This window comes from Oreochromis aureus, linkage group 19, assembly GCF_013358895.1.
Source record: "Oreochromis aureus strain Israel breed Guangdong linkage group 19, ZZ_aureus, whole genome shotgun sequence".
Taxonomy (NCBI): domain Eukaryota; kingdom Metazoa; phylum Chordata; class Actinopteri; order Cichliformes; family Cichlidae; genus Oreochromis; species Oreochromis aureus.
This window is the reverse complement of record NC_052960.1, coordinates 6,245,646-6,258,809: the sequence shown is the minus strand read 5'-3', so window position 1 is coordinate 6,258,809 and position 13,164 is coordinate 6,245,646. Positions and strand designations below refer to the sequence as shown.

At 41.2% G+C, this 13,164-nt stretch overlaps 1 protein-coding gene across 4 annotated transcripts in view; it reads left to right on the top strand.

The window, feature by feature from the left end:
* Positions 1–13,164, top strand: part of LOC116325294 (zinc finger MYM-type protein 4-like) — a 26,534-nt gene extending 13,370 nt beyond the window's left edge. For 2 of the 4 annotated variants that reach the window (XM_039603104.1, XM_039603101.1), the window contains exons 18-28: positions 713–845; positions 6,087–6,205; positions 6,296–6,407; positions 6,496–6,747; positions 7,134–7,210; positions 7,643–7,775; positions 7,857–8,008; positions 8,106–8,220; positions 8,408–8,665; positions 8,760–8,871; positions 8,953–9,712. In XM_039603104.1, the coding sequence (XP_039459038.1) occupies positions 713–845; positions 6,087–6,205; positions 6,296–6,407; positions 6,496–6,747; positions 7,134–7,210; positions 7,643–7,775; positions 7,857–8,008; positions 8,106–8,220; positions 8,408–8,665; positions 8,760–8,871; positions 8,953–9,241 (1,752 nt within the window). In that variant the 3' untranslated portion in view covers positions 9,242–9,712. Of the gene's footprint in view, positions 1–712; positions 846–6,086; positions 6,206–6,295; positions 6,408–6,495; positions 6,748–7,133; positions 7,211–7,642; positions 7,776–7,856; positions 8,009–8,105; positions 8,221–8,407; positions 8,666–8,759; positions 8,872–8,952 lie in introns of all 4 variants that reach the window. The other 2 variants (XM_039603103.1, XM_039603102.1) reach the window with 2 other exon arrangements.

The following is a 13,164-nucleotide window of genomic DNA, read 5'->3' as shown; positions in this document are numbered from 1 at the left end:
CAATTGTGTATATTACTGGGTCCATTTTCATTTATTTTCTTTACTCTGTGGCATTCCGTACTCAAGTGTCAACTTCCCGAGCACGTTGCAAGGATCACAATTAACCTCACCACGGCGACATCGCCTGTCACTTGCATTTTTCATTGACCTCAAAGATCTAAAAGAGAATAAATAAAGAAAACTGCTTTGTTGAAACTACCTAAAGATTTTCTCTAAATGGTGCGTCTTAGATACTTCACCCAAAATGTTTAATCATGTTTCAAGCATGCTGTGTAAAGAGAGTCCACAAAGATCAAACAATATGTGCTCACACTACAACTAAGTGTCGGTATGCAGTCCGAGTGACTCCAGTATCCATTCCTATTCTTAATGATGCAGTGAGTGAAGAGGGGGGAGAGAGTGGGGAAGACAGGCAGAGGGTCATCTGCTCAACCTGTAAGCTAACCTGGTGCCCCAGTATCCATTGTTATTCTTAATAGAGCTGTAGTTCAGAAAGGCTGAAACCTGATCTTTGGACTTGCAGAGAGCAGTTTCACATTAAGGTGGCCTCAAGATTTACATCTCTGATGTCAAACAGCACAGACTGCTAAAGAAATGGCACCCTTTTTGGCACTCAAATGATTCCTGTTGGAGAAACTGTCCACTGTAACAAACTTATGATTAGGAGTCAGATCCGCCTCGTTTATCGTTACTGTTTGATACTTATATGCAGGCCAGTACCCAGACCGATGCCATGCGTGTGCCTTCATCCCGTCGACGTCAGATGAAGAACAAGTCCGTTCTGTGCAGGCCCTTCACCATGGACCAAGAGAGCATGTGCCAGCTGCCTTCCACTGAATCAGGAGGTAATTGCAGGAATCACCTCAACATGTTTTGCCAGTTGATTAGTGAGATTTGGGAGCTGAGCTGCACCACTTTCAGTAACTTCCTGACAGTAAAACTCAGTACAGCACAGCAACAAACACCTGGTGAACACATAGTGCACTAAGAGACATGTACCGGTAATGCACCTTTAAAAAAATTATCATTTCAGAAAGTTTAAAAATGGACAGATGTTGATTTTTACACAAACCTGCTACATTGTTCTCATGTCTTTGTTTATTGGGGGTTTTTACAAGTCACAGCTTTGCATGTTTGTCTCAACAGCAATAATTATATTTTATGTATTAAACATCTGCCTCACATAAAACTAATATTTTATATAAGTCATCATCAGGGTGTCAGCTTAATTTTCTCAACTTTATAAGGCGAACTGTTAACAAAAAAAGAGGAACCCAGTAGGACTCAATAAAATTGCTTTTCCTAGTGAAACTTCAAAAAAGGGAATCAAGATAAATAATATAAACGTTATTCACAATAATAAAAATAATAATCATGTTCTTTTAATGCTGTTACTGTGAGTGCACCAGTTATCAGGGGTTTTTTCTCATTCGTTTTCACTCTTATTTTGTTGACTTTGCGCTTTCATTTTTTTTCCATTTCAGCAAGTTTTCCATAGTGGATTCGTACGCTGGCTGTGAGACGTCAAATGCACTGCAAATTAAGAAAACACCAGCAAATGGCACAAAAGCACATAAAACACAATGGAAATAGAAACACCCAATGTGAATTTTTTTTCTATGTGATTTTTCTATTTCTTCTGTGTTTTGTGTTATTTTGCAACATTTTTCTGTTTGCTGGTGTTTTCTTAAGTTCCTGTTTGACCTCTCAGGGCCAGTGTAGGTTTGCTTATTTTCTTATAGATTTTATTGTTGTAAATATTTAGTTTGAGTTTAGTTTTTATTGGTTTCAGTGTCAGTCCTTCAGTGTATGAGAGGCAGCACAGACATTATAATAAAAACACAGAACTTCTTGAAAGTGTTGTAGATGTTGAGACTTGAGAAGTCTCAACAAACACTTTCATCGAAGCATCATCAGACAGACTAAAACTAATATTCTGATAGACTTGCTACCATTTGTGCCATCATTCACTAAGAGTTGACATTTGCTGTGTATCAGTCACTGCTCCATCTAAACACCATGCACCTAAAATAAAAATGAATCCTATGCTCAGCAGCAGTGTTCCTGCAGGCCACGGCTGGTGTTTCTTTTTTCCAGTTTTTTTTTTTCTTTAATCTTTGCTCACAATTAGCTGTTTTTAACAATTGCACCAGCTCTGCTAGATAGCTCCTCGCAGTCCGACCAACCGTCAGCTCAAGCTTCCACGCCAGCGCAGTCGTGCACAAAATGTCAGGGAGAAACGCAACCGTGTGATGGCTTGCCAGCGCGTCTAACCGGGCGCCATTTCCTGGGGAAGAGAGAGACTTACTCAGACTGCAAGGTCTGCAGACAGGACAAGAGGAAGAGGGTGGAGGAAGAAGAGGGAGCGGAGAAGAAGCAGAAGAGGGCAGAGGATGAGGAGAGGGAGAAGAAAGAAGAAGAAGACGAGGAGGAGGAGGAGCACCTTGAAAAGACAGATTGTGAGAGCAGGAGTGAGCCGTCGGGCAGGCAGACGTCGTATTACTGTAAGACGTGTTCAGGAGAGCCCGGCCTCTGCCCCGTGCCCTGTTTCGAGCTCTATCACACCCGGCTGATCTACAAAATGATTCCTGAACTGGAAACTGAAGGTGAGTCTTCCAAGAACACACAAATTCCCTTCTGCTTTAACACATGTAAATAATAAAGCTTGTGAATTCAGCATGTGTGAATGTTTGAGAGTGTTACAACAACTACAGCCTTTTTGTTTGTTTCTTTTTTAAACCTGTTAATGCTGTGCTTGCGTGATTTGTTGAAATGTATTTGCATTTTTCCAGCTGACTTCTTGAGAGGGTCGAGTGTGTCACCCGAGTTTTTCTCTCCACAGCCTCCTGATCTGCCAACGTGAGAGGCTCTCCTCCTCTTCCTCCTCCTCCCCTTCTCCCCTGACCTCGGATACAGATTGAAAACTACAGGGTTTAACCGATGTTTCCACACTACTTCATATATATATTGTTTTGCTGTTTATGATTACCTCCAGAGCCTTAGGAACAAAGGCAAAAAAACCTCATTTCATTACAGTACTTTTGTGAATTCATACTTGTAATCTGGCACTACAAAGAAATGATGCACTTAAAGGGGCTTTCTGTGTATTTTTATAAGAAGTAAAGACAGCAGTATTTATGACCTAATCACATGGCTGAGTATTTTCTTTCTGCTATGAGTATTTAGTTTGTATGGTGGGTATTTGCAAGAGATCCACAAAACAGAAGTCAAAAAAAAAAGAAGAAGAAGAATTGTGTAAAATGATTAAAACCTTCTATTAAATTTGGATTTCATTTTTTAAAAATTATTATTATTCATGATGGGCCCTCATACATACTAGTATTCCTCCATTTCCTGTGATGTGAGATTTGTTTTTTCTTCTTTATAAGCTGAAAGGTATACAAAAAAAACAAAACAAAAAAACCTCTTCTAGCTTCTCAATAAGCTTCTCATGAAGATGATACCCCATTTGGAGGCATGTGTTGTTATTGTGTAGGATGGTGACTGCATTAAAGAGGACCTATTACCCTTTTCCATATATACTGTAACAACTGTGGATGCTCACAATTAAAACAGCCCGCAACTTTAGTGTATTTGCAAGTAAAACATCTGGCTTCAGACTGCTCTAAAATTTAAGTTTCAGGCTTTTTTTTTTTTTTAAACTCTCAGCTCTGTACAATGTCAGTGAGAGTGGTTATTCCTAGTATGGTCAATTTAGGCACAGACCCCACCCACTCACAGGGGAGGGGCTAAAGCAGGGAGGATAGAGCGAGGGGCTGCAGCCAGGCCTAGTAAAAGATAAATGAGGATTATTTTCAACTGTGAATCATGCAAAGCTACTCTGGTAGCTGGTAGAGTCCAGGAGTAACAATCTAAAAACATCTGCTTTAAAGCATTGGCATTAAATACTTAAATTATAAAAACAACGGATCCCCCTTTAATAGGTGAGTAAATCTATTAAAATCAAGCTGGAGTATTTGAGCAGTTTGAAGGTTAGTAAATCCCCAACTGAAACCTCAGGTAGGCATTCATCTTTGAGGTTAAAACTTGCACTCACTTTAATGTCTGACTGGTCTCGAGTCTGGCAAACCTCATTCATTCATTTATTTGATGTCAGTCTAACTTTATATCCTGTTACACTTTGTTTGATATGAATGTGTGATTCATGAAGATTACCTCACTACTGATGCAGTCGTGCGAACCAAGTTTGGTTTCAATTCTGACCTGAGTTGAAGTCTAACTGATTCCAACTGTGTGTAACATTACTGAACTTTATTTAATGACCCATTGTACACTGTTTTAGTTTTAATATTTATTCCACTTTGCTGTATGTGCATCTGCATGTTTCATTTCCTCATTTTCTCTGGGGTTTTTTCTCACCTGAAAGTTTTGGTTGAAAACAAGAACTGCAAATAAATTATATTTGTGAAAAAAACAATTGTGATGGTTTATTTCTTTTCTTTTTTTTTTTATTGACATGTACAAATTTAAGATAGCGGACATATTTGAACCTCACCTCGGCCGCTTGCCAACAAATGCTAACAAAATAATCAGAATGGAGCTCAGACTCTTAACATTGTGGCTCAGTTAAGGCACTGGCAATGGTTTTAAGAGCCCCAAGTCTTCTGCTGGGATCAACATGGGTTACAGGAGGTGTTTTGTGGCCCAAATGCCACAAAGCATCTGATATTTGACTCAGGTGAAATACCTAGACTCCTCTCCACCTAATGAGGTGGCTGCAGGTGACTTACAGGTCTCTTGTTTTCATCCTTTCGGCACATTTGGGTCCTCTCGGCTGTTTTTTAGGTGTAAAACCATCAACAGTAATAGTGTCTTGATAAAATATGCATCTTAAACATCTAAAAAGTACAGTCTGCATATATGTGAGGATGCTAAAATAATGATAAATGTCAACGAAGCAAACCATGTATGCCAGAGGGTTTTTTTAATAAGAAGTGGGACTTCATGATGGTCTTATTTTCTTAATATAAATAAACACATTTGGGCATTTTTCTGAAATTAAACCAAAAGAATGATCGTTTTGAACTGACATCAACGTTTGATGTTTATTTCCAGATCAAATGTAATCATTGAAGTGATATTAAGAAAGGTTTTAAAGTCTTACATTTATTGTGATTATGTGAAGGTTGCTATCTGGGATTTTTTTCAGTCTGATATAAATGCATGTCAGCTGAGTCCTGACATGAGGCAGCTGGGTTTATTTGCCATCCCTGATGGTTCAGAAATGCAGAAACAGTGATGAGAAATCAAATTTTTCTGATGGAGTGAGCTGACACTCCATCAGAAAAGTCAGCTACGTCTCAGTGGCGACATCTGTTGGCCACATGTTTGTTATTGCGTTTATCAGAAAAATCAAAAAGCTGCTGTTCCAATAAATCAGAAGACAGCAGACAGCAGATCTTTTAGGGTCACAATGGTAGCGTTTTAACTTCATGAGACTGTGAAAGGAATCTCTCTTTCCACTTTTCCCTGTGCCCACTTCCCAGATTTTCTCTGTGTTATTTTTGTAGCCGACTCCATCAGCTGGGGGGGTTTTCCTGTTGATGTCTGTGGGTCACCTATAATCCTAATGATCAGCTGGTAGTAAAGACAGGTTTGGTTAGTTCCAGAGCGGAGATTTTTTTATTAATAAATGCCACCTTTTTGTACATACACCCACTTCTTTAAGATCCCTTTCTGGAGTGAATCAATAACAGCTGCTCCTTAGAGTCTGAGTGCGACTGTAAGCTCAGTAATCTGAGAGCATTCATTTTTGTTGTTTTCATTTTGTTTCAGTTGTGCAATGAGTATCGTATGGGGAAAAAGTAAAAGCTAATGGTAGCTTCTTTTAAAAAAAAATCAATTTCATCAGTTAGGAACACAAACAGCTGGTTAAGAGGTCCACTTACTCTTGGCTAACCCCAAACTGTCACTTTTTGGTCTCTTGTGAAGTTTGTTTAATTGGCCCGTGATGTCACAGTGACCCCCTCCTGTGTCTCACCTTTAATTTTCCTCTTCTTCAAATCATTTGCTTCACATAAAAACAGGATTAACTCTTTCTTTATCTCCCTGTCATCCTCCTCTAGCAGCAGGAGAGGAGAACGTGAAGGTGTTAATGGTTCCAGTCCCAGTGCCGGTCTTTATTCCAGTGCCTATGAACATGTATTCCCAGCACACACCTGTTCCACTGCCTATGCCCATGCCTGTAGGTCCTCTTACTTTATATTCACAATCCATAAGGTTTAAATAATTGTTTCAGTAAATCAAACACTTCTTTCCATTTTTTTCTTTACAGGTTCCAGTACCCATGATGGTTCCACCACTGAACAAGGACACGAAAGATGCAGCTGTCCAGTCAGAGGCGTCTTTGGTGGAGGAAGAAACTCAAAGAGATGAGTCCGGTGCAGGTGAGCATTCTGATCCTGGTTTTAATAGATGTAACAATTCCAGCAAAGTGTTTTCATGATCCTCTGGGTTTGTATGTGACTGCTCTAGACCAGAACACCTCTGAGAGTGGAGACATGAAGTCTGAAGTGGTCGCTCCCACAATCCCTCATCACGCGGAAACTCTGAGGGAAGAAGAAGACCAAGCTGACCTACCACTCACTCAGATTTCAGAGAAGAATCCAGAGGCAGCTGATCCAGAGCCGGAGACGAGCCAAATCACAACCGACCCTCCTGCCAGCTGTGCCGACGATCAACCACCAACCTCCCCGATGATGGACTTGGAAAATGACTTCCCTTCTAGTGAGAAGTGACATCACTGATAGTCAGCTGAAGAAAGCATAACATATACTTGATTCAGATTTGCTTTAGCGGTATATGCTAAGTTCAAGAAGAAATCCAGACAGACAAGATAAAAAATAAAAAGAACAGCAAAAAAAGTAAAAACAGAAATTCTCAGTATGATAGCTCCATAAGTTTGATTTTGGAGGGTTTTTTGTTATTTTTTTAAGCTGTTTCTCCTTCCAGACTCAAACCAGGAATCCTGTGCTTGTTAGGTGAACATTAAGCCACTAGAAATTGTGGCTGATTAATAGATATTAATAAATGAATAGAATTAATACAGAAGAAAGATGAAAATCATCCACTAACAACAGAAGCAGGATAATTGGAAATGTTTGTTTTTGCAGAGTCGCTGGATCAGAAGTCATGTGCTCCACAGCGAGGAGTGAAGAGACCCAGAGAGGGCTCGTCCGGCCGGAAACGGGTACAACATCATTGATTATGAGTCTCTTTTTTCCCCCTATGATGGACTTTGGAATTTGCCAGCTTATTTTATTACTTGTATATTTTAATAGACAACAAAAAAAATACCTAAGCCATGTTTAATCATGTATGTTTTAAATTATACTGTAAGAGCATAAGCTATCTTCCTCGCTTCTATTTCCACTCCTGCCAATCAAGGGTGTTTAGAGAATTGTTTTAAATGTGGAGGCACTGATCAGAGAACCCATCAGGACGGGGGCGGGGTTTATTTCCCCATACCCTGTCTGATTATGTAGCTGAAAACTCCTACTCATACAAAAACCAGGACACAAAACAAAGAATGCTTCCCTGTACTTCCATGTTATGTTGTTATGATGTTTTAAATGCACCTAATTTGGCCATAAAAGCTTTTTTTTTTCCATCAACTATTCAGGGTCGGAGGCGGACTGGTTCTCTGGAGCGTGGCACAGCCATGGCACCTTCTGCCGCCTCCAAACTGAACCACCTGTACGGGGTTAAAGCCTGGAGAAGCTGGGTCCAGCAACGCAACAAGCAGCCACAAAAATGTAAGTTTTTTTCCTCGTTCTTGATTAATTTTCTGCTTAATCTGCACTGCCTGCGCTTTACCTTCATTCTCCCCGTGACAGCCGATCCAGTTGAAGTGAAAGAAGACGTCCTTGACTGCAACTCCGCTGAGCTGAGCTTTGGTCTGTCTTGCTTCATCAAAGAAGTGCGACGGCCCAACGGAGAGCCCTACAGCCCGGACAGCATCTTCTACCTCTGTCTAGGGATACAACAGGTGCCCACGAAAAATTGCACAACTGGTTTCCATCATGTTTCTTTATGTTTTTTCCTAAAACAACCCTCTCTGTCCCCCACCCTCTCTGTTTGGACAGCATCTGTTTATGATGGGTCGCATAGAGAACATCTTCACCGACCAGCTGTACAATCAGTTTGCCTCCGAGATCTCTGGGATGCTTCAACTCTGGAAACCAAAACTACTACCTAGTGGTATGATGAATAAAATAGATTTTATTCAATTATTCCTCATCTATTTTCTTTAATAGACATATCATTGTAGCAAAAATAAGAATTAATTCACTGTAGGGTATTATCTCGATACATATTTACAGTATGTTTGTCTTGCTTTAAACACCAACCAGCAAACAAAAAGATCCAGACGTCTCTCTTCCTCCAGGTGGCGTTGTTTCCTCCCGTGTCGAGGAGTCCTACCTGTGGGAGTGTAAGCAGCTGGGCGCCTACTCACCCATAGTGTTGCTCAACACCTTGCTCTTCTTCTGCACCAAATACTTCCACTTCAACACCGTGGAGAAGCACCAGCGCCTGTCTTTTTCCAACTTCACCCGCCACTCTAAACCCTGCAGCCGAGCTGGCAAAGTCTACTACCTCCGATTCCAGAGAAGCAGCACCAGCGCGCCCAGCTCTGAAGAGACAGGTGGGCGTCGTTGACTGAAATCATGTGAATGACTTTAACTAAAGTATGCACAGAAGTAGTGATCAGCTGGGTTTTTGTGTCCCGTTATGTCTAGAACGACTCAGAAAAAGGCAGACGGAGAACGAGGGGGACCTGGAGATGATGGAGAACGTCACCAACCCTCTGCACTGTCCTGTCCGACTCTATGAGTTCTACCTCTCCAGATGGTGAGACTCACACACAGACAAACTTGCCATCACTGCTGCAGGAATGAAAACTGAGCGCATTACTTCCTTTGTGCCCCACAGCCCGGAGTCTGTGAAGAAAAAGACCAACATGTTTTACCTGCAGCCGGAACAGAACGTCCACACACACAGGTCAGAGTGTCGTTATTACCCAAGCTTCGTTGTGAATACGTGTGGGCGTTGCTTCTTGAATCGGTTATGGGTGTCTTGTTATTTTTGTTTCTGTATTTTCTACAAAAGCAACACTTCAGTAAGCATTTCAGTGCTGTGTGATCAACACAAGCTAACGAGACAGGATTTCCTTGTCATTTTGCATAATTTTTTTGAGGGGGGCTCTGGTCCCGCACTCTGATATTTCATTGGATTGCCTTTAGCCTCGGTGCTGCCATCCTCATACAAAGTTTCTTGATGCATGCTCAATCATCCAGGTAAGTAAATCTCCAAAAGTTGTGTTTTCAGTTGGAGAAACGTTTTGTCACTCATCCAAGTGACTTCTTCAGTCTCAGCTGACTGCAGGTTTCCCCAATCTTATAAACAGTACATTTGCATGAGACTCATGCAAAGTTACTTTTTTCTGTCCATCACATTTTCACAAAGATTAGAAAACAGAAAAGACTTTATGTTGACACTGTAAAGTGAAAATAATGTGTTTTTTATCATTTCCATTTTAACCTCAACAGTCCCCACTGGTACACTTCTCAACCATTGGATGCCGCCACTCTACAGAGCATGCTCACTCGCATCTTGGCTGTCAGAGAGGTTCAGCAGGAAGAGGAAGCAGTGGTTCTCGCATCCTCATCTGCACCTGCCGAATGTGGCGGCTTACAGTGATGCCAAGCGGCGCTCGTCCCGCTCAGAGTCCCCTGAATTAAAACTGTGCTCATCGGTCACATCAGGCGGAGGCTGACAGGGAAAGGGAGCGAACAGAGACGCGATGAACGGGCGCTTCGGGTTTGTTACCTCAGCAGCAGTCACAGAAACGCACAACGAGTTTACAAACATCTGATGTTATTAGGCAGGACAAAGGGAATGTCTCACACAGCTTTCAGTGGCCGGCATGTCAGATGTGCTTTTTATTTCAGATACAGACTGGTGAGAGGTGACGCCCATCTGAGTTGTCTTATTAGTGTCCCCTTATTTTGCTTCAACCCTTTCTGTGGAGAATAGTGAACCCGACGCAGACGGTTGCCTCTCTGGCAACACGTCACATGATCGATAACAGCATTTTGAGCAGATACTGTTGTGTTTGTGTGCACTGCTGCACCTCAGTTAAAGTGACTGCTTTTTCCAGATCGTTCCCTGGAAGCTCCGTTCTGTCCCATAGCGACCCTAGAACTTAATTTTGAGGAAGATGATGAAGTCACAGAGAGCCAGGTGTGACGAGAAGGGCGGATGCTGAGAAAAGCTTGTGCTGGCGTGACTGGTGAATGATGCCACTGGCTTTCAGATTTATCTAGAAGTTTCTGCAACTGTTTCTTCTCGTTATGATTTCCTGTCATTTTTACCACATTTTTACCAGATCTACAACAAAAAGATGGTCCCAGTCCAACTGGAAAGTGTTTATCCATTTGTACAGAAACTGGTTGGGGGTGCTCATGCTAAATCCCTAAAATAATTATTTACACCTGCTGCTAGACAAAAAAAGAAATACTCGCCGTATTCAGAGCAGCTGGTTATAGTGCCATTCTTCGTTCTTCTTCCTCTTATCCAGGGCTGGGTTGTGGGGGGGAACAGCCTAAGCAGAGAAACCCAGACCTCCCTCTCCCCAGCCACCTCCTCCAGCTTACCTGGAGCTGAGGCGTGTCCTGGGTCCAGCCCGCGGCCTCATCCTGGTAGGACATGCCGGGCGCACCTCACCTAGGAGGCTGTGGATATCATAAAGTGTTACTTTGACATCCCAAATACTCACAGAAATCTGATTATTAGGGATTAAAATTTAGTTTTATGCATTATTTCAGCCCCTAATGTCCCAAAAATGGAAAAATTTCCAGAAGAAATTGTGAAATGTACTAAATGTGCTATACTAAAAATAGCAAAATTTAGAGAAAATAAATGAAATTTAGGCCCATTGCAAAGGCCGCTACAAGTCTACAGCGGCCGTGTGAACCATACGTTGTCCTAAAGCTTGTAACGGGACTTCCAGGGAGAGATCCAAGAAAAGCCAAAATTCAAACTTTGAAGGGGAGATGGGCCAAATGTCAGGTGTGTTTTTTTAAAATATATTTTATGGACAGACCTTCTACTCACACCTTGTATTTTAATCAGTTAAACTGCATTACATGTCGAGTGTAATCCCTGCATCATACCCATCACTTTGGATGTGGATGACTCTTAATGGTTGAGATCTGATTAAAACTTTAAAGTGGACCTGTTCTGCTCCTTTACTAAAATAGCTTTGCATGATTCGCAGTTCAAAGTAAGCAACCCAGAATCAAAGCAAAACATGTAATAGAGACGCTGGTCCACCTTGATCATTTCACGCTTTGCCTCTCCAAAATGTGAAATGGACACACCTGCAGAAGTTGCATTACCAGCAGGGGGAGATAATGTATTTAAAGCCACAAAGCAAGAAACGTATGAAGTACATTCCAGGGTCCTTAATCTTCAGAATCGATTTAGCCGGGGGGCTAATGTGTATATACATGTAAATGTGTTAATAATGTCTGTTTAAACACTTTCCCGTGATTATTTTCATGTTGGTTGAAATAAAATATCTCCCTCTGCTGTTACTGCAACTTCTGCATGCGTGTACATTTCATGTTTTGGAGAGGCAAAGCATGAAATGGTGGACCGTGATATCAGGTTGAAATAAGCCATCTCTGTCTTGCTTAAGTAGCTCCTCCCAATTTAGCCCAGCTATCCTCTCATTGGCAGCTCCCTGTAAAGAGAAAGTGGGCGGAGTCTCTGTTCTCACAGCCAGAAGCTTGTGTCAGAGCTTTACGCTCTCACTGGGTTCGTAATCTTGCACAGACTGGCCATCATTAAAATAATAACCCGCTACTGTAACAGTCTATTTTGCTATAAGAGCAAAATAGGTCCCCTTTAATATTCATCAGTGTAATCCTTCTGGTAATAGCAAAAAACGCACAGTGCCTCTCATGTTTTCTTCTTTTTTTAATGAATTATAGTTAATTATAGAATTATAATATAGTTCCCCCATTTATTTATTTATTCATATATATGTCCCATGTGGCCTTATTTCACTGCTATGAACTTTCCATTTTCCGTGCTGTAGGAGAATCCGTTGATATTTTCTTTCTCCTTCTTGCAGTGAACGGCTCACTACGAGTATATAATCGGCTAAACTCTCAAACCCCGAGGCTGACTTTCCCTTGTCTCCTTTCTTTCCCCTCCACTTCATCCCCTCTGTCCTTCTTGTTTTTCACTCCTAACACCTGGTTCCTAACTTAAGGAGTTGGCAGATTTTAGAAGAGCAGCAGACAAATCAAAAGTATAAAAACAATACTCTTACTAACTCCTAAACCGGAGGTTTTCTGTATTTTAACACTCTTTGTGTGCTTTCCTTTGTTTGGAGTTTTCTGTGAGAGACTTTTGATGAGGAATGAACTCTGTGGTTCTTTTATCTTTGTTGCCACACCCAGGCATGTCTCCACATGCTGGACATTATTAGGCCTAAACCCAATTGTTTTGATTGTATTTTGCTTCTTTTTTTCACTCTTTGAACTTCCTTTCATGAGCAGTTCACAGTTCTGCTGGTTGAGCAAGAACTTAAGGAAAACCTCTGGGATAAGCTGGGGTGTGTTGCTCCGTTGACCTAATGAAAATATGAATTTGTTCGTTCTCGTCGTGGACGTCGGGGAGCGGGTGCGTTCATACAGCCTTTGTTGTTACTCATTTTGTTGTTGTTGATGGATGGATGGGTGTTGCGGTTTAAACTAGCCCCTGGCTGACATTTTCCAGCACTTACAGTGTTTACTGATGGTGAATTAACACACACTCACACACAGACTGTCGAGCATAACTGTCACCATTACTGGTGTAAATGAAATATTACTGTCTCAATATTACAGCTGCTGTCTGAAGCCTTTTTTTATTTTATTTTTTTCCTCATGATTTTTCACTGAGAAGTGGCCCAAAGATGGTGTGATGTTTTATGTCATGCACAAAATGCTGAACTGCCATTAAGTATTTAAAAAACGACAACAAATAAAACAAAATCCATCGTATTTCTTTTTCTTTTTTTTTTGCCAGGTGAAAGGTTTGTTCCGTTTTCAAACATCAATTCATAAAATAAAAGAATGAAATGTGAACAAA